At 46.3% G+C, this 21,738-nt stretch overlaps 1 protein-coding gene across 7 annotated transcripts in view; it reads left to right on the top strand.

The window, feature by feature from the left end:
* The window catches only part of PFKFB3 (6-phosphofructo-2-kinase/fructose-2,6-biphosphatase 3), a 271,308-nt gene extending 249,853 nt beyond the window's left edge, over positions 1 to 21,455 (top strand). For 3 of the 7 annotated variants that reach the window (XM_078677146.1, XM_078677141.1, XM_078677160.1), the window contains exons 9-16: positions 81 to 227; positions 787 to 891; positions 1,218 to 1,347; positions 1,773 to 1,835; positions 1,940 to 2,004; positions 3,483 to 3,659; positions 15,766 to 15,788; positions 17,973 to 21,455. In XM_078677146.1, the coding sequence (XP_078533272.1) occupies positions 81 to 227; positions 787 to 891; positions 1,218 to 1,347; positions 1,773 to 1,835; positions 1,940 to 2,004; positions 3,483 to 3,659; positions 15,766 to 15,788; positions 17,973 to 17,979 (717 nt within the window). In that variant the 3' untranslated portion in view covers positions 17,980 to 21,455. The remainder of the gene's footprint in view (positions 1 to 80; positions 228 to 786; positions 892 to 1,217; positions 1,348 to 1,772; positions 1,836 to 1,939; positions 2,005 to 3,482; positions 3,660 to 15,765; positions 15,789 to 17,972) is intronic. The other 4 variants (XM_078677152.1, XM_078677133.1, XM_078677173.1 and 1 more) reach the window with 2 other exon arrangements.
* The last annotated feature ends 283 nt before the right edge of the window (positions 21,456 to 21,738 follow it).

Here is a 21,738-nt window from a genome sequence, read left to right as displayed (position 1 = left end):
CCTCCAGAAGACATTGTGAAATAAGCTTTAGCGAGGGCATAGTGATGACAATAACTAATGCATGTAATTGTGCTTTTTAGTTTTCCACTGCATTGAAGCATTTTGTGGAGGAACAGAACTTAAAAGATCTGAAAGTGTGGACCAGTCAGTTGAAGATGACCATCCAAACAGCGGAAGCACTGAAGCTGCCATATGAGCAATGGAAAGCACTGAACGAAATTGATGCGGTAGGGATCTGAATAGTTTTTACTTGTCAGATTGGTCCAGACTTTGAACTGGCTCCGCTGTGTAAAGATTATTTTTCTGTATTTAATACCCTGACTCAAAATGGTGTGGTGCAAACAATTCAAGTACAATTCTAAATCCTACTACCATCCACTCCCAAGTTATTACAATGTTTAGGTTGTCATTAATGTAAATTATGGCCCTGTATTGCAGCGCTCTTTTAAAAAAAAAAATGTTATCCACCTGAATGAGCGTCCCGTACCATTCAGTGTTGTAATGTAGCGATATGTTGACGTAGGGTAAAGGATATTAAAAGTGCAAATTAAGCCTCTGAAGGTGCCACACTGTGTAGTCTTTGAAATGATTATACTGTTGATCTTGTAATTGTACAGTACATGCTCACAAGCTGGAAGGCCTTCTTTCAATCCAGTCTGTGGACCCTGGATTTCAGAAATACCTGGTTGGTCGTCTTCCTTTAGACTGACTGACTGGCTGTGATGTGTGTGCCAAAAACCATCTTCACAATCCACTTACACTTTGGGGTGCTTTTGCTTCCTGTAGGGAGTATGCGAGGAGATGACCTATGAGGAAATTAAAGAACAGCACCCAGAGGAGTTTGCTTTGAGAGACCAGGACAAATACTATTACCGCTATCCCTCGGGGGAGGTAAGTTTTAATTCCATTGTTTGTTTTTTCCCCCAATTTGTCTACTTTGTGGTTTAATAGCTCAGGTTAAAGAGAGACCCATCTCCAGACCACTGCCCTGTATACCTGTAAGCCTTGGAGCAGGACTTTAGAGAAGTGTTGGAGCCAAGCTCAAGGTGTCCAACTTAAACCAGCAAAATGAGTCTCGCCCTCATTTTGATTTACCTATTCGTCCTACACATTTAGTGGTAGAAGCATTTGGGAATCTTTTAGAAACTATCAGAAAGTGAAAGGAAATTGGTTGTAATTGCTCTTTTAATTGGTTCATGTGCCTTTCTTTTTTTCAGTCGTATCAAGACCTGGTGCAGCGTTTGGAGCCGGTCATTATGGAGTTGGAAAGGCAGGAGAATGTCCTTGTGATTTGTCACCAGGCGGTGATGAGGTGCCTCTTGGCCTATTTCCTGGACAAGAGCGCAGGTGAGCAGAGAAGAAAGTGAACCATGAGTATCTCCCTCCTCCTTTCAATAAGAAAATGTCAATACGTCAGAAAATGCTAATTTGCACCCAATGCTCCAGTAAACCACGCTGAAAACCGGTCTTAAACCCACATTTCATTTGATTTTTGTCCCCCTTAAGTATAATACTTTTCTACTAAAATTATGAGATCTCAAATGCATAAAATGTGGCCTTTTCCTCACCCATACTCCCCTTCTCATATTAGCTTCCCCGCCCCCATACAGACCCGCGTACCTATGGGCCTCTGCTTTTTTTGAGGGAGGGAATATGGAGCAGAACTATAAAATATGAAAAGCGATGGACTAGATTATTTCCTTATTGGTTGACATAAGATGTTCTCTCTGGTCTGTTGTAACACCCTGACCCTGTTTGTGTTGCTATTGCAGATGAAATGCCCTACCTGAAGTGTCCTCTCCACACTGTACTGAAGCTCACGCCTGTTGCCTATGGTAAGGGGGTTGACCTTTCTGAGCACTGCATGTTAAGCTCCTATTGCTGCTCCATTATCTGGTTTAGGGTTGTGTAATGACCTCTCTCCTCACTCTTTTCACAGGCTGTCGAGTGGAATCCGTCTGTTTGAACATAGAAGCCGTGAATACACACCGGGACCGACCAGAGGTGAGGCATTTGGTCCTGACTTTCTTTCTGCAAATATACTACTATTCATTTTTACGTTACTCTTAAAAAAAATCCCATTAGTTCCTTAGTTACGACTTTATTTTTTGACAATGCCAAATAACACGGTGGTTTATCAATCTTTCCAGAATTTTCAATAGCCTCAAGGGGGTAGGAGGGGCGTCGGGGCAAATGACTGACTTTGAGAGATTCATTTTAGGGGTGGAAATAGGACTACTAATCTGGAAGTATCTACTCTTGTAACTTGGTATAAGTTCTTGATTTTTAAATACTAACCTTGTACTGCTTCTTGTCTATCAAGAAGCAAGCTGCTGGTAACGCTGGGAGCGGGCGCCATTTGCATACATATATTGCTCTTTCATTTAGAGGTGGTTATTGGGGTGCTCCTTCAGAAGTTATGTTTACCAGTTTTCTCTGATGGATGCTCAGTCTAATTGAGGGGTTGTCTACATAAACCTGTTAATGACACTTTGAGCTCTTCTTTCCTCTTCGGTCCCTGTTGTTTAGCTTTAAAGTGCTAATAAGTATTGGTGAACCATGTGTGTGGAGTCTAACAATAATAATAGAAAGTCACTGTGTTCCAGGCAGAGATGGAGTAGGTTGGTAGACACAGTGTTCTGATTCACCAGGGGGATGAAAGCAACAACATCCTGCAATAAAGGAAACGTAGTCCGGTCTACTCATGTTCCTACTTCTTAAAACACTGCAGGGTCCAGGCTGGCCCTTCTGGACAAGCATGACATTCTCAAGGCAATCTTCAATTCTGCCTTTGTTTTAAGTATTCGTACAGTGATCCGGAGTGTGATTCCGGCTTCGCCAGCCACGGAGTAACCGACTCTAGTGGAATCACACATCCCTGACATTTTACACCGCGTTACAAGGAGAAAGGACCATGTAGCCCTTAATAGAACAGCCCTATCAGAAATCCCAAGTATAACATACTCCAGAATCTTGTCTCTATCTGCCTCTATCATATCTTTGAAAGACTGCTTTCCTGTCTTTCTCCTGGGTCTGTGGCACCCTTTGATGGGCTTGTATTACTTTAAAATCTGCGTCTCTTCCATGGCATTACTAGCTTTAATGATTGAATGTCTTTTCGTTAATACGGAGACCAGAATGTGATATCTACTATTAAACCTGGTTTGATGTTAAATTCTGTTCTTAAAATAGCCTAGGACCGTACTAAAAGTCACCTGCACGACAACGGCAACAGCAAAAATTGTCAGACTCTCCTGGATCTTGCTTAATTCCACTTTCTTCAATTTTAAAATATTTCTGTTAACTCATCTTAACCTATCCTCATCTGCCAAGGCTAGGTGTAACATATACCCAGTTTATAGAGCACGCTTAGTTCTGGATGATTTGGAGGAATGTGGGTGCTTGCTTGCATGCTGCTATAAAGCTTTGTACTAACTTTGGCCACTTATTTCTTTTTATTTCATTTTGTTTCCTCTTTGTAGGAAGCAAAGAAGGGACCTAACATGCTTATGAGACGCAATAGTGTTACCCCACTAGCAAGCCCAGAGCCCACCAAAAAGCCACGAATCAACAGCTTTGAGGAGCACATGGCTTCTGCTTCGGAGGCTCTGCCAAGCTACCTGTCGCAGGAGGTGCCCTCGCCGTCCATGTCTGTGCAAGTCAGTTCCATTCTTCTGCCTTCATCCGTTTATGCTTTTGGTTGTGTGATTTTGCTGCTTATGTTTGTACATTATGAGTGTGCGCAGTCTCATGATTAAGTGGGCATTCCTGCTGCCTCCAAACTGCCTTTCTTTGCAGCTGTTTTAGTCCTAGCCTTGCTTGAGACCAAATGGTGCTGCCGCGGGTTTCTGTCGTAGTCTTCTATTTATTGACTCTTTTTTTATTGACTTGAATACTGACCAAAAATACCTTCGAAAATCAGAATGATTCTAATAATTGCAACAATCAGCGATTCAGTGGGTTCATTTCATACATGATTAGTAAGTACCTGATTAATCGATATATGACCTATTTAATGAAATATGTGCATACTTTATATATACACAAGAGCATTAGTATTCAGGCCGGGCAAGGGTTTGGAAGGGTTTGGATAGTGTTGGGGCAGGGACGGGCCATTGGTAAAAGTAAGTTTATTTTAACCGAATCTTCCTGCAGCAGTTATGTGTACTGAAGTGGCAAGTGTTTGCAGAAGATCTGTGAACAAAATCAAAAATTTGCTAGCATTCGCGACAAGAATTTTCAATTCTATTAAGGACACGGAGGCGAGGATTATGCTTCTCAAACTTTACTGCATCAACACAGCAGCCAATGAAAATATATTATTTTCTCAATAAACAATAAATTACTACATTTCCCATGAACACCATGGTTATAGGCACGCCCCCACAGTCCATAAGAACCCCTTGCGTGCACATCACTTCCTCTTTCTTTGAGGCGATAAGTCCATAACGTGAACCAAACCAAAACAGTCCATAACATGAACCAAACAATCCTCCAACGTGGAAGAAGAACTTCAGGTCGTCATCTCGACGTCAGTCGTCAGTCAGTCCGACTTCATCTCAGCCCCTCCTGAGTCGATTAATCCGACTTCTTATCCGATCCTGAAATAAAGGAAACAACACCCCGTAATTCTTGCATAAAAGGGTGGGTAGGCTTAATACATACAGTACAGTAAGCCGGGTGGGATAATCCTCGCCTCCGTGTCCTTAATAGAATTGAAAATTCTTGTCGCGAATGCTAGCAAATTTTTGATTCTATTACAGGACCGGAGGCTTCAGATTATGCTAGTTTAACGCTGTTTAAATACCACAGAAGTAATATCTCCCACCGGCTTATAATAAAACGTCTTAAACGTTGAATCAGAGGACCAATCTGCACAATGCATAATATCTTGGATACTGGATCCTAAACCATACGACTTGGACGCCATTGCGCCTCTAACTGAATGAGCACCAAAAATACTCGTATCAACACCAGCTTCCTTCATAATGAACCGAAGCCATCTAGCAATAGTGGCAGCCGCCACTGGTTTAAAGGGCTTTTGAATAGAAATCAACAATTGTGAACAGCCCTGCGGCCGCAAGGCCTTCGTACATTCCTCGTAGGTCTTCAAACAATGGACCACACATAGTTTTTCATTGTCAGGAAAAGCATTATAAGATATATGTCGAGACATTGTTTTAGTACGACCTGTAATATGAAAAGAAACCCCTTCAGGGGTAAACACTCTACCTGTTACGTCGAGCGCTCTGACATCTGAAGATCTTCTGCAAGAGGATAGACAAAGCAACATGGCTAATTTAGCCCACAACTGCTTCCTGGACAGGAGAGAATTAACCGGCCATCTGTCGAGCAAAGAAATGACCACCGAGACATCCCACAAACCCGAATACTTGGGTTTGGGAGGGTTGGCCACCCTGATGCCTTTCAACAACTTACAAACAACCGGGTGCATGCCTACTGGTTTACCATCCACCAGGGCATGCCCCGCCGAGAGGGCTGAGCGAAAGTTGTTGACCGAACGATACGCTAGGCCACCTGCCGCCTTCTCGGATAGAAAATTCAACACTTGGGGTAATCCAGCCCCCACGGGATCCAGACGTCGTCCCACGCACCAATCCACCCAGTTCTTCCAGGCAGCGGAGTATCGCTTCCTGGTGGAAGGTGCCCAAGCCTGCTTGATAAAGTCAGCAGCCTTGTCCGAAATTCCTGGCATTTGCCACTGTTCCCTGAAAGCCTCCATGCCATCAGGGATAATCTGCCCTCCAACAGCAATGGGTGCTGTTCCTGACGAGGGCCCTGCAACAACCACTTCAAATCCGGCAGTAACCGGGGGCGGTCGCAGCTCCACTGTAACAACTTGGGAAACCACGCTTGTGATGTCCACCACGGAGTCACCATGACAATTTCCGCCGCTTGCCGTATCACCTGAGTCATTACTCTGGGAATCAACAGAAAGGGGGGAAATGCATACTGGGTCCCCTCCGACCAATCCTGGAGAAACGCGTCCGTCGCTTCCGCCATCGGATCCGGTCTCCAGCTGAAGAACCGGGGAAGTTGATACGTCAACCTGGAGGCGAACAGGTCCGTCTGAAAAGGACCCCAAATCGCTTGTAACCAGAGAAAGACCTGGGGAAGCAGCTTCCAGTCGCTGTAATCCCTCAAGTGTCTGGAATGCCAGTCTGCCACTTGGTTGGCCTGACCCGGGATGTACTCCGCTATGACTGAAATCTGGTTCTGTAGACAGTAATGCCAAAACTCCTTGGCTATCTGGACAAGAAGAGACGACCTCGTGCCGCCCAACTTGTTGATATACCTCACTGCGGACACATTGTCCAGGCGCAGGAGGATGCAACATGATGTCTGCTTCGGGGATAACGTGCGGACCGCGAACGATCCTGCCAGTAACTCCAAACAGTTTATGTGAAGTTCCAGATCCTGAGACGACCATCTGCCGCCTGTGGAAACTTCCCCACAGCGCGCGCCCCAGCCCCATCTGCTGGCGTCCGACTCGATCACCACATCTGGTCGCGACCCGAAGATCGCTCTGCCGTTCCAGGCATCCACGTGGCCTAGCCACCATTGGAGTTCGTGCCGAACCTCGTCCGTAAGCGGAACTGAGTCCGTATACGAGAGACCCTTCTGAAGGTGTCTGATCTTCAGACGTTGGAGGGCTCTGTAGTGCAATGGACCCGGAAATATTGCCTGGATAGAGGACGCCAGGACACCTACAATCCTGGCCAGTGTTCTGAGCGAGACCAATTGCCTGTCCAGCAGTTTCCTGATCTCCTTCTTCAAGTCCCTCAACTTCGCCTGTGGAAGAAGCAGCTGCGCCGTGAGGGAGTTGACCGTGAACCCCAGAAAGTCTATTACCTGAGTCGGGGTCACTACTGACTTCGCTAGATTTATCACAAACCCCAGGCTTTGCAACAAGGAAGTAGTCATGGTCAAGTGTTGCTGTAACACTGACCGGTCCTGCGCCATGATCAGAATGTCGTCTAGGTAAATGATCATGCGCACACCCCTCTCCCTGAGGAAAGCCACCACTGGCTTCATTACCTTGGTGAAACACCAGGGAGCCGAGGAGAGACCGAAAGGAAGAGCTAAATACTCGTACCACTGGCCGCGCCACTGAAATTGCAGGAACCTGCGGTGTGGAGGAAAAATCGGAATAGAAAGATATGCATCTTTCAGATCTAATCGCACTAACCAATCTCCTTCTTGCAACAAATCCGCTAACATGTGGATACCTTCCATTTTGAAATGGTTGTACACCAGATGTTGGTTGAAATGTCTGAGGTTGAGCACAAGTCTGTTGCCACCTCCCTTCTTTTGGACTAGAAAGACATTGCTGGCGAAGCCGCGAGGACTTCTCTGGCAAAAAGCGATCGCGCCCTTCCTCAGCAAGTCTGCCACCTCTGCTTCTATAAAACTGTGATCTAGTTGGGAAAAATGGAGAGGTGGCGGGGGAAACGCTTGCGCAGGAGGAGAGTAGAACTCCAGCTTGAATCCCTGAACAGTCTGCAAGACCCAAACATCTTGAGTTAACACCAGCCATTGTTGCAGACAATGTTGCGTGCGACCCCCCAAGGGAAGGAGAGACACATCTGTGAGACTCACCGGAACTCTGATGGGCCTTGAAACTCGCCCTGTTGTTTCCCGACTGGAAACGTCCTTTATTGAATCCTCTCCTGGACGGATAGAAGGTGCCACCTCGGGTGGAGTCCCACTCGCCGCGGCCACGGCCAAAGTCACCTCTCTGGGAGCCTCTCTGGAATCCTCGGCCTGACGAGCGACCCCCGCCTCGCCCGGCCCTGTTGAAAACACCCTGCGTGAGGGCGCGCTTGATACCACTCTGGGCTTTATCCAAGGCGGTGAAGGTGCCAACATACTTGGTGACGTCCTTCACGAACCTGTCTCCAAAGAGACATCCACCGGCCAGAGGGCCCGGTTCCGCTTCCGCCAGCTCTGTCAGATTGCTGTCCATGCGCATGAGCAACGACTTGCGCCTCTCTGAAGACACTGCGCAGTTCGCGTTTCCAAGAAAGCAAATTGCGCGCTGAGTCCACTCCGCCAGTATGTCCGGATCCACAGGAGTCGCCCCCTCCTTGGCCGCCAAGGCCATTTCCAGAATCTTGGCTAGGGGCCCAATAACATCAAGCATCTTGTCTTGACAGCCTCGCCAGGCCCTGTCAAGCCCCCTCTTAGGGTCTTTCGAAAATTTCCTCAGGAAAGTGAGCATACTGGCGTCTATTTCCGGTGTGTCCGCGACCCCGTCCGGAATATCCGGACGCGGACATTCCGACCGCAGCCGGTTGCGCACCTCTCGAGGGAAGCTCTTACGGAGGTGGTCGTGAATGTAATCAGCTACGTCCGCTGGCGGGACCCAGTCCGAAGACCGAGGGTGGACGATGTCCGAGGGGTCAAAGTGGAAGGCCTTAGGGGCCTTGTCCTCCACAGGCTTAGAAGCCGGTCTGGCCTTCTTAGTGGGCGGAGGTTGCTCCTCCGAAGTATCAGTATCGGTATTGGTATCAGTGTTAGTGGTGGTGGTATCCGTGTCCACCACCACGGGACGTTTACTTTTCGCCCTGCCGCCAGAACGTGGCTGACTAGGGCATTCTTTAACCGGAAGAGAAGCCAAGGACTGCGCATGCGGCCACGATTGGCGCTCCTCCAGAACTGAAGTAGAGGTAGACGGAGCATCGCGCTTCTGCTTCTTGCGTTTATCGTAGCCATGACGCTTCGCAAAGCCTTCCAACTGCTTACGAATGGGGCGCAGGGCCACTGCGAGTGCTTGCTGCACAGTCTGGGGGACCTTCGTCTCCATGGCTCTGTCAACTGAAGCTTGGACCGAGGCATCCAAAGCTTCGACAATGTTATCCTCTAGAACAGCGTCCTGCTGCCCTTCATTAGTATCCTCCCCATCTGCCTCTTCCTCCTCAGGGTATTTAACCCAATTTTCCATGGTATCAAATGGCACTGAAATACAAGGGAATAACCCTGGCAGCCTTTGGGGGTGGTGGGGGGGGTCAGCCCACTGCACACAACAGGTAATTACCACACAAACTGTACCCAAACCCCCTCAGCAAAGCTGTAGTCAGTAGGGCCAGTGGCCAAGGTCCTCAAATCTAGAGAGCGTGTGCCCACTCTGGACTTTCAAATTGACACACCCTGCACAGGCGATCTAACAAGAGGCAATCCGGTGTGTAGAACGCGCAAAAACGCGCGTTCCAGGAAGCCAGGGAGACGTGCCGAGGCGCGCCGCCCAAAACGCGACCAAAATACCACTAAAACCAGCCCAAATGGTCAGCGTCTTTGGGCGCGCGCGTCGGCCGTGAGCCACCCGGCCTGAACGCAGGGCGCATTAGGGAGCCTCCGCGCGCCTTCAGGCAGCCGGTACCGGGCCCCAGTGATGAGCGCGGATTGCCCCTCGCCGGTCAAAGACCGTAGAAAACACGCGCTGACAGCCGCGCTCTCCACAACGGAAGCAGCGCGCTGACAGGCGCTCGCTCCACCGCGGGAGCAGCCCCTGGAACAAGACGGCCCAAGCAATGAAGCGCAAGGTGAGCGCTCGAATCGAGAAACCACCGAAAAACCAATAACAGCAAAAAACAAACACAAATGCCACAGAGAGCACCCCAGTCCTCAATTCATAAGCGGAACCACCCGCATTAGTCAATAAATCTAGACTTTCCCCAAGACACCCCCAAAGCAACAAGCAGAGTGAGGGGACAGGGAAGGTGCACTTAACTCTGGCTTGTGAGCAGCAAAGAAAGAGGAAGTGATGTGCACGCAAGGGGTTCTTATGGACTGTGGGGGCGTGCCTATAACCATGGTGTTCATGGGAAATGTAGTAATTTATTGTTTATTGAGAAAATAATATATTTTCATTGGCTGCTGTGTTGATGCAGTAAAGTTTGAGAAGCATAATCTGAAGCCTCCGGTCCTGTAATAGAATCTACACTGCCTAGCCTTGCGGGTCCCAAAAATATGCTCCGCACTAAAGAGCTCAATGCCAAGCACCCACGCTCTTTTCCCGAAGCAGCTCCCACAGCAGAGAGTAGGGGGACATGGGCGGAAAGTCACCCCTCTTCTGCTTACTAGAGCCTACCCTTTGCTCGTCGTCTGGCTCCTCACGCTGGGGAAGTGCTCCATTGAATACCGTAAAGGACGTAGGACACGCCTTCCGACCTCCATCAAGGCGTCCTGGAGCCACGCAGAGGCACGTTATGATGTGCTGCCTGCAGAGCCAATGACTAGCTAGCATTTTCTCAAAAACACGGAAGCAATGGAATGCGAAAACAAATGCCATGTCGATATTGTGAAGCTGTTCTGAACTTTCATTGCGAGTTGGTTGAACTATGCAGGCATCGCAGGAGGTAACAGGGCACGAGTCTTAAAAAAAAAAACAAGCATTTGCAATGCAATAGGTCTCGCAGCATTAAAGTTTGAGTTACTGGCATTGTAGATGACAATGCTTTGCATGAATTTTTTTTCTTGAATTTGCAGTTGGTACATAAACAGTGCCAGGAAGCGGTCCACAGTGAGTTGTGAGGCAGGCAGGAGCACAGTGTCACTACTGTGCAGTGCCAGGAAGCGGTCCACAGTGAGTTTGTGAGGCGGGGCAGGAGAACAGTGTCACCACTGTGCGGTGCCAGTAAGCGGTCCACAGTGAGCGTGAGGCGAGGCAGGAGCACAGTGTCACACCTATGCAGTGCCAGGAAGCGGTCCACAGTGAGTGTGAGGCGAGGCAGGAGCACAGTGTCGCACCTGTTTCAACTGCAGTCTCGAGTCAAATCGCTTGGGCTTTTGCCTCCTCGCACACGTCTAGCTGTACCGTCAGTCTCGCAGTGCGGTTGCCTCCACCGCAGCCCCAGGGCTCAATCGCAATGTTACTACTGTTGTCCCATACGAGCTGTGGTAGCAGATCACACATACAGTGTGCGATCCGTGTGCCCTGGGAACACTCGCTGTCCGTGACCTGGGGAGTAGCGAGGGAGATGGGCATTGTAACGACAGTAACATCATCCCAGGGCGAATGAATGCAGGAAGTTGCAGGAGGGGGAGGGCTGCGCTGCAAACGGTGTCCCGTCGCCAAGAGGAGGGAAAGGGTTGGAAAAGAGCGGGCAATGCCCCGGGCAGCGAGGGAGTGTGAGTGCAGAGGGAAGAGAGGGCGACACAGGAGCAAGGAGTGCAGCGAACCTGCATCACTCACTCTGAGAACGGCAGACACCATAAGCGGCAGGCGGCCCGGGGTCCTAGGAAGCCGGACGTGCACTCCCAGGTATAACGACCTGCCGGGGGGCACCGGGAGGGGCGCAGGGGAGTACTGCAGGTAGAGCTAGGGCACGCAGGGCAGAATAAGGAAACATGCTGGGGGTGAGGGGGGGCAACATCTCGTCAATTTATTTTCCACATTAATCTACCTGTGAGTGGAAGAATTTTTAAACACGAGAGATTACATTTTAACTTTAATCGGCAGCATTCGCGCAGGATTTGAGCAAATATTAAATGCTCATTCAGGCCGCCTTATCTACGGTGAACTGTGCGCATGATTTAGGACTGTGCACAAGGAATTGTGTGTCCCACGGAGAGGTGATGGGCCGGTAGGAACTGGGGTGGCGTGGAGACTTGCTGCCGGAACGTATGGGGTTAACTACACTTTCATCGCGGAGTGCATTCACCGGAGAGCACGGGCTGTGATTTCCACACACGCTCACATGTTGTGCGTCTCAGAGCAGCAGCTCGCCTTTACAAAACGAATTACCCATCTTTGTTCACCTGGATGGAAAGGCAGTTTATTGTGGTTAGCCTGACCGGACGACTTCAACTCCGTGTGCGCGAATATACAGAAGTTACTGTATCTCTAAAGGACAGGCTTCAGGACGCGCACGCGCACTAGCGAGCCAACTGAACCTTCCCGCCCCCCCGTCCACGTTGCCAGGGCGACGGCTTCCCTATGCCTCTATCTGCTCTCTGGAAGTGGGCTGGTGACCCTTGCCGTGTCTCAGAAGCGCGCTCACACAGACAAATCCGAGACTGAAAAAGCGCGCGTCCGACTCGTGTCCACATTCAAGTAAGCACAAGAGGTATACTAAAGTATACAAGAGGGTCTCTCGATGCTCAACCTAAAAAAGAAGTGGGGGGACGCTGTCACCGGAAGTGACGTCACGACAGGAAGTGACGTCACGAAAGGTGACTTGCACCATCAGGCTCATTGCCTCCCCTCGCTCGCCCCTTAGAAGGAATTGCATCTGAGAAGTCTGTGCGTGAGCAGCTTGCTGTGAGCTCCGAGCTCCTCATCCCAGAGAGGCCAAAGAGTGAAGTCCAGCTGTTTGGCAGGGGGGACTGCGTCCACCCGGTAAAATAAGTTGGGGGGACGCCGTCCACCCGGGTAGTACCCCGACTCGAGCCCTGGGAGTTAACATATTTTTGCAGATCCCGAAATGCTGGTGGTGTCTGGTTAGCCTGGTACTTGAGGGCACACCTTCTGAAAATAAAATCATAACTTCGGTGCTAAAATCTAGAAACCGATTTCACTTTAGCAGCATATAATCGCCATTTCACTTTCATGCATTTGGTAATGTATGCGACTGGGCATGGGGAGCTCCAAGATATTATTTGTCCGTGTGCAAGGCTACCTCTACTGCGATAGAAGTCGGTCATTACAGCTTTCACTTGGTATTAAAGTAGCATCATTTATTTCATTGGAAAAACCTTTAGGACTCTGAGGTTTCATCTTTTCAAACCCTCCGCTCAATCCGGGGTAGTTGTGGCTCTAAGCAGCAAGGCTTACACAGAGGAACAAGTATGTAGTAGACTGTATTTTTATAAGACTTTAGACCCTATTATGAAAAAGATCCACTGGAGGGTTTTGGATATATTGATTTATTTTTCAAGAAATAATAAATAAAACCAATTACTCTCCACTGCAAACAGGTCTTGGCAAAGTCAACAAATTGGACACTTACCTAAGCTTTCTTTGAAAAAGTTTTAAGTGTCAATACGGTCGGCTACAAATACTTGTGCCAACCAACTCCAGCAGGGAACTAGTCAGGTGGACAAGCAAGGTCTTCAGTAGCCATTATCTTCACAGAGGAAGCAATCCTACAGCAGTTGCAGGCACTTTATCCACGATGCAATGGTCCTGATGCAAGGGACAGAGGATGCTGAAACTGCTCTAAGGATGCTATGGATGCGACGCGGTTCACAGGGCCCTTGCTGAAGGGATTCCTCCGTCCACGAAGATAATGACGGTGTCCTGGTTGCATGGTTTGGCTCCACATGGGCCTTTCCGGTCGGGCCGAAGTTCAATCGCACCTGGGCTACCTGTTGCCCGTTGTCGCGGTCACAGGCCAATCCTTCCTGGGTCAATAACTTTCTGAGGCTCCCAGCAACTCTCCGTCAGCACTCCCAGGTTAAGCAAACTCTGGTGCAACTCTGCGCATCCGGTCTTGGTCATTGGTGTGGCACAGTGGCTGTGATGGTGGTTTGAAGACTTTGGGCTACCACTTGCCCTCGCAGACCTCTTCAGCTATTGCTTCCCTGTGCTGCGAACAGGAGGCCAGTTGGCTGGCCCTTGGAGTCTCTTGGCTTGACTGGGCTCTGGAGACCGATTCTCTCTGAACATGAAACGGCAGGCACAGTCCCCCTCTTCGCTAGCTACCAGGTGCAGTCTTCGATGGTGCAGCCTCTTTTTGCTGGTCTCTCGGTGAAGCAGGGCAAACCTTCCTCCAAGTCATTTGAGGTCGGGGTGCCCCTCTTATGCTCGTAACATGCCCTCTGGGCAGGATGTAGTTGGTAGCCAATGGGCTACCAGGTTCCGTCTCAGCTGGTGACCACTTTCTCTGTAGTGTGGCATCTGGCTATCCCAGTATGCATCATTCTGCCCACTCCCAATCTGGCCAGACCCTCTTGGTGTTCAGACCTTCCTTGTCCACCCCTGATATGTGGCATACTTAGGACTACAACCCCTGGGAAAACAGGTTTTCCCCTCTGCTGCCCATACCAGTCTACCTAAAAAATAGGACAGCCCTCCTCCCTAATGTGACACGCCTGCCCTTCAAAGGCAGCTTCCCCTTTGAAGCCTACATTTTGGGGTTAACACCAAAGTGGCTTCCTGCAGAAGAGAGGTAACTCCTCTCTCGCCTGCAGTCCCTCACCGTTTTCCTTCCTGAGTTGTAGGCATGTCTCTCCAAGGGGGTAGAAAGCTGTCTTGTGCAACAGGCTCCATGTGTGCCTGAGAAGGCATAGGAGTTTTAAAGGCAACAAAGTGACCGCTTTGCTAAAGCTGCACACAGCAACAACTTACATTAATTTCGACTTGGGATACAAGTCCAGCTTAATGTTTCGATCGAGTTGTTTGATACCTCGGAGTGCTCACTTTTGTTGCACCCTTCTGAAGTTAGCACAGCTGAGGGGTCAAAGTGTTTTGCATGTTTACTGCCAGGACATGTAAAGTACATGTCCTGCCTGTGTTCTATGTTGCACCCTGCCTTAAAACTAGGTAGGCCTGCTAGAGGGATGACTTGCAGAGGTACAGGGAAGTCGTGTCTTTGCCATTGCTTATAATTACAAAGTCGGTCTAGCAGTGCACAACTGCTTTACCAATCTGAAGTGATGTACTCGGGGACTCGTTTTACTTCGGGGACCTCCAGGGTGGCACAGCCAGTGCTGCAAGCCCTGAGGTACCCCTCTAACATGCATGCCCTGGTTATCAGGGATCAATATACTAGGGACTTCCATGTAAGTTAGCCACTCCCAATTGGGTACAGCCAATTCCACATACACTTTAGGGTCGGGGCACTGGCACTGAGGTCTGGTTATCAGGCCTCAGTGCACTCTGAGTTGAATAACCAGCAGAGTCCGTCTGAAAACTTGGCGGTGACTATACAAAAACTGGCATTTCCTTACACATACTGATATTGGGGACAGAATATAGAGGGACGAAATATGGAAAGGTAAGTGCATATAGGGAAGGAAAGAGTTGGGCATAGAAAATCTAGGCTAGCTTGTCGATTTTTGTTTTATTTTCAATATTCTGTCCCATTGATATTGTTGATCCAGTATTCAGGAAGCACACTGTACCATTCACATTCTTATCACATAGCCCTTCCTTTAAAACCGCAACACTACTTTTTAAAGCCCATTTACCCAACATGTGCAATTCAAGGCTCTGTGCTACATGCACAAATATTTACCAAACATAGCACCATTGTACCTTAAATCTTTGGTGTCCTTGTATTCACCTGCAAGCTCGTTGCGTTCAAGCCATCTTGGGTTGGCCGCAATGCCTGAAATTAGGAAATCCTGTCAAGGACGCCGAGTGTTTTCTTTTCTTGGACCAAAACTTTGGAATGCTCTGCCTCTAACATTAAGACCAAACCACTCCCTCTATGTTTCTCAAGTTGCTTAAAACGTGGCTGTTTCAACCTCTTGAATTTTCCTAAATGTTTCCTCTTGGACAGCACTCTGGTGCAACCTTCGCTTTGCAATCAGCGTAGCACGGGGAAACCTTTTTTAGGTAGCCATGCACTATATAAAACACGCAGAATAATAATAACAACAATAATAATTAATGTCGTAGAATGAAAATGTAATATGAATGAGTCCAGTCAGTAACTTTTCCACCTCATACCAATATGGGAAGTACATTTTTGGAAATGCTGATACATTTTCAGGCTTTGATTCTTGCATGTGTCTGTCCTATATCTTGTTTCCAACCTGCCCCTTGAGTAACATTTCCTCCTCCTTTCTTCCTTCTAGCCTTTACTAGAGCAGGCATGTCTGTAAGTACCTTTCTTTCTCTTTCAACTTTCACTTTGTACTAATGTGGTGTGCATTCTTGCTTTTAACAGCTACTTTTTCCCTTTGATTGGCAATCCTGGAAAGCATTGTGGCCTTCTCACAGACGGCTTATTGGATCTTACTAATATTGCTTTTCTGTAGTCCTGAATTGATAGCCAGGTGTATTTATTTTTTAAATGTATTTTATTAAATGATTCTTAAAGTATTTTGACATGCTGTATATCACAGCAGTGTCACACTGGATGTGATGACAGCAGGTTTGGGTGGAATATATAGAGGTGTTGGGAATGGGTGAATGGGGAGTGTTAAAAAGTAACACAATACATACATTTATTGAAGGCGATATTTGGTGTGTGCCCACCCTTAAGTGTTCATGTTATCTAGTGCACTTCTGGTTTTGGTGGGAAGGAATGTCCTTGATGTCTCTGCTTCTTTAATGCCCTTGTGTCTGTTTCACTAAAGGACAAGAGCTTGTTACGTTAAGATAGTCGGTCCTCATGTTGAGTATGACCGTGCAGATTTAAAAGATCCAGTGTTAAGCAATGAGACTCATTTGTGAGGCTACTTTACCAGTCGTGGGTTTGTTGGACAACCAATCTTTTTGCTGTAATAGTGCTTTAATCTGAACAAAAATACGTATAGATCTGTTGCTACCAAATGTTATGGTGTTCGGTTGTCACTTATGCGCCACAAACTTGATCTTTAACCTTGAGTGGGGTAGTGTAGATTTGGGGGTTTCTTCCCTAAAGAGAAAACTGCCTCCTTGGACCTCATTATTAAAAGTTGTTGATGTTTGACTTGGGGCGTTTGTGTCACAAATCCATCCTCCTTGAGACTCCTTTCCATACCTGCTCAATCCTTCTTTCCCCGTCTACCTTTTTGTAGCTTTTGCCCTGCGAGAAACTTTTGAGCCAAAAAAAGCCAATCTACCATTCCTTACAGTACCATATATTTTTGTCCAGCTAGCAGTGTCCACATCTCTAACAACCCAACAATGTCACAACCCTCTTCTCTGGACAACAGATGGTGCCATGTAGAATAACAGTTAGGGCTATACTTCGTTCTCCTGCTCACTCCTATTAATGGTACCTTTTGGCAGGACGTTGCCGGAATCCTTTTCTCCTTAAACCCGTCGGCTCCAAGACTTGCCTCTTCCTAACCAAGCCTTTCTCGGTCCCAGCCCGATAATAAATAGTGTGATACTGGAAACACAAAGCAGCCCTACTTTCCCCCCTTTCATTCTTCCATAACTTCACCCTACCCTTTACCTCCAACCCAAATATAAAATTGTGAAGTTGGGAACACCAACACGGTCTAAAGAAATGTATTGGGCTATTAATTGAGAGAACACGAGTATTCTTCCGCAAATGGTTTCTGTGTATTTTTGTGGAGGTCCAAAATAAGTTATAAAGATGCAAAGGAAAAGACACGCTTAGTGTATAAAATGTGATATGTACATGTTTTTTTCCCCCGGTTGCCACCTCTGCTTAGAGCAATTAAGTCTGCTCTCAGTAGGGCTTTGAAGTCTCTGACAGCTTTCTGCTGACCCTACACTGGCACATTGAGGCTTCAAATGCTGGGGTTTGATTGGTGAGCCTTCAAATCCTGAAAATTTGATTGGTCGAACAGCACGCTGGCATTTGAATGGTTAAAAGGAATAACAACTCATTTATACATTTACTCAAAAGGACTTTCTGTATGCATGTTATGCCTCTAATTGTTCTATCTTTAAAGCAGGACCTTTGCGGATTGGCAAAGCAGCCGAAAGATTAAGCCCCTATTATAGAACGACCCCACCAATCTTTTGGGTTTTGGCATGACAAAAAAAGGCGTACTTGAGACCCACTTACCACCCAAATCTGAAAATCCAAGTGTCTTCAGTCTCCCAGGGCTCGCTTTTTGAGGCATGTGAAAGTAGATAATCAGAGAGTACTTTTCAATGACGTTAATGTTTTAAATGGGTTTGTGTTCCCTTTCTAAAAGCATCTTGTTTTATGGTTGTTCTGCAGTGACATTTGTTTGTGCCAACTTTGCTGATTAGCACTTGATATAATGCCTTGCCTTAAAGCATCCAATTCATTTGCATGAGATAATTCCACCATTTATTCCTGATTCCTGTAGATGCGCCACACGGAAGTCTAACTAGATTTCTCATTTCCTTGCAGAACATGAATCCCTTTCTGAAGCAGTCTTGACCCACCAGGGATCCAACAAGTCAATAAACAAGACTTTTGTGTTTTTCATTCCATTACATCTCTGAAGCTTGCGTGTAGACCCTCCTATGGTAGGCTCGATGTCAAGCCGGGCCAATGGCTACTGCTGTAGTTGACCTTTGAACTTAATTGACTTTTCAAGAGAAAATGGCGGAAGAAAGTAGCCTCCTAGACATGAGCCATTAGTTGTTGCCGAAGACTCTGAAGTTATTCGTACCACCCTGTTTTGTTCTACGAATTTCATCTCAACATGTCTTGAAGCGTGTACTTTTATACTCACAAGGAAAATACAGGGTAAGAAGAGGACTTGTAAAATTAAAACCGCCTGTACTGGTGCCACTCTCCCCTACGAGTAACATGACATTGGACACCGAAGGGTTACTCCAAGCACCAGGAAAAGACTGTACAAATGGTATTTGGCGTTTTGCACTGGCAATGAATGGGCTCTCCAAAGGCATGATCATTTTATATATTTCGATTGAAGGGAAGTGTGTTTTTTGGCTTTTGGAACTTAAAAAATCTTTTTACCACTTTAAAGCCACCACACCCCCTCTCTATCGTTTTTTCCGATTGTACAAAGGCTTTTGTTATACATGGCTTTTTATTATAGGATTTTTTTTTTTTTTTTACAGCATATTTTATGTGCACAGTAGCATTGTGCATACATTGACTCTTACCTCAGTGTATGCATGGTGAAGCATTTTATTTCAGCCGAATATTCTATTCTTTTATTATTCATTTTAAAGATTCTTGTGCCTGGAGATCAGACGCATGGAAACAAGTCTGAACCTCTTGTACCTGTCCTCTTGTATCGTATACTGGCTTGCACTTTATGCCGACTAGGCAAGTTGGTAGAATCATGCACAGAATACTGTAGATGAAGCATAGACACTTTTGTATGGCACATCTGTGTGATGAATGAATGAATGAAAGGAAGGGAAGGTGACCAGCAGCTTTCCCTATTAGATAGGAGTATTGTATTTTGCAATGCAGTATAGCAGAAGATCTTTGGGACACTAACTGTGAAAAATTAAGCACCTTAAGTGTTTCTTGCTGGCCCTATCTACTTACTTCCTACTTATCCCAGACAGTTTTTTCTGTACGTGGTTAGTTGGGTTTTGTAACCAGTGTTTAAAGTAATACAAATGTGTCACGTGCCACGACAAGAATGGGAAGATCCCCTGATTACACAGGTGTTAATTTGGACCAAGCTGAGATCACCAGGATTGTTTTTTTCTTCCATCCAAATTTTTGTAATTCTGCAGAAAGAAGTTAAATTTGTCTGACTGGAAAAAGTGGACCCAACTTTAACCTGACCATGGTTGGTTGGAGTCTGCACATAAAGATGGGCAGCTCATGCTACCAGTAATCTGTTTCCTCCTAATGGCCAAAGCCATATGATGACGTTGCTTGCCTTTAGTTGTGATCTCTCTTTTGGTTTCGAAATACATTGTGGGGTTGAAAAGATGCCTATTAAGGTCTGTGCAGGGACTTGCTGTTTTAAATAAACACAACTTTTTTTCTGGTGGGTGGTGCCCTGTAGCTGTGTGCATAGCTTACAATTTACAACCCCAGTGCTTTCCCGTTTAGGTCACTCACAAGTCGCAAGGGGTTGGCAGAATGTACCTGGTTATCAGTGTGGCCGCACCCACTAAGAGGTCAGATTATACTTGGCGACAAAACTGGTTTATTTGTTCTATAGTTTTTGTGCTTGGTCATGTGGCTGATGGACTTTCTAATACATTTATGTTGCTAAAAGGTGGTCCTTGACTCTTGCTGTTGTAATCTAGTTAAGCGCAACAACATCCAATTGGGTTTAAATAATGAGCAACAGTAACCCATCGGCAGTATTGGACTACAATTAAATTAACACTTCTTGTTCCCTTTACAACCTCAAATTTTTCTCTTCATTTTGTCACTAATGTTAACCCATAAATCCACTGTGGAAAGGTCTGATACATTAGTCCTTCCTTCACCAGTGGGTTTTCTGAAAGGTGACCACAGTGCCTAATGTGTCGGTCTAAAAAAGTGAAAATGCTTTGTGTGTTTGAGGACTTATCAGAAGTTGATGGCTGATGTATGGCGCCAAACTCCTACTTATTTACCCTGAGGTTTTAAAATGGAAGCCTGCCAGTGTGAGGAGGTTTTGTAGACCTTGTATTTATGAATGGAAGGATTAGTTATTGTCTTACCTTTGCATATTTTATCGTTGCTTTAATGTTCTTCTGTGTGTAATGAGTTTGGTCTCCAAATTGTTGGACATGTGTGGCTAAACAGGAGATAGTCTTGCAGGCTTGATCTGTAGTGTCTCCAGAAATGTGGAGTTACTGAATTGCCAAACGGAGTCAGGCATGTGCCCTCACCCAATTATTTATTGTCTCCTTCTGGGGCCTGTGGTGTGTGTATTTTTGTGTGTGGTGTCTGCAGTTTCTTTTATGAAAAGATCTGGATTTGCACTAGAGGGGTGTACAAAGGAGTAATTTTTGAAAAAAAGGGTGGGAGCAAAAATAAATGGGTTCTGAAAAATTCTGAGAAGATTTTGCGAACTGCTGTGAGATGATCAAGCCTTCATATGTAAAGATGGGCGGTCAGCAGAGAGGCACTTGATAATGCAGGGCCCATAGGACTCTGGTTTCATTGAAATGCTCTTGACTTGGTTGGTTCTCTCCATTTCTTGAAAAGGACAATCCTCTCACTTAATTTTTTGTTTTCTTATTCCAACACGGTTTTCATTTTGCTGGGACAAGTTACTTTTTCCCTCTCTGATGTTGATCCCTTTTCAATTTTCTCAGTTGATATTAGTAAGGACTCCAATATTACCATTTGAAATGTAGTTCTTCACCTGAGACAGTGTTTTGTATTGCCTATTCGACTTCAGGATGCTGTAAGACCACGATTCACTGTCTTATTTACTTCATTGGTGTTTTAGATGTTTTGAAGTCTGAGGGGAAATGGAGATCCTCAACATATAGAAAGCAATTACGTCCCTTCTAATAGTTATTATTCGTTTTTTTTGTTTTGTAGTGTATATTTGTGCAGCCTTGCTGTAGAAATTGCAGAAATATAACCAAAAATGCACAAGAGTTCACCTTTATGGAGCATTTGTATTTGGACGGCATTGGGTGGAGATATTTAATGGCCAATGATTTTCCTGTTTCATAACTTAACACTTGAAAACTTTTTTTTTGTTAACATTTTTTAAATAGAGTTGCTATTTATTTATTTAATGTCTACTACAGAGCTTGAGAGATGACTATACATATATATATTTTTGTTTCTTTGACTTGTAGTTTGCCAACTGTAAGTGTAGCCTGTGTATGCACTTGTCTAGAGTAACTGCCTGTGTTTCAAGCTATGCCAGCTAAAATGGTATGCCTTTCAGAAATCTCTGTATATTTTGCATTTGCAGGACCAATAAATTAACTTGCTAAAGTATTCATCGGTGAACATTTTTTGTGTCCATTCCTTTTGGGAATAAACATTAAAGGGGAATAAATGTAACCGCTTTTATCACCCTGGACTTAATCTTGCCTCTGATCTGCGTATGGATCAAATATTAATACCGTTGGACTGTCTGAGGGAACAGATTTATCCCTTTTCAGCAGGTTTTATATGGACGGGACACTTAGATTCCCTCAGCCCCCACTAACCCTGAATGCCAGCCAACCACTAAACCCCGCCTCCCCCCCCCCCCCCCCCCCCCCAACCCTTCCTGGTA

Source organism: Lissotriton helveticus, chromosome 1_1 (genome assembly GCF_964261635.1).
Source record: "Lissotriton helveticus chromosome 1_1, aLisHel1.1, whole genome shotgun sequence".
NCBI classification, from domain to species: Eukaryota; Metazoa; Chordata; class Amphibia; order Caudata; family Salamandridae; genus Lissotriton; species Lissotriton helveticus.
The sequence above is the reverse complement of the archived record's forward strand: the minus strand, read 5'-3'. Positions and strand labels throughout refer to the sequence as shown.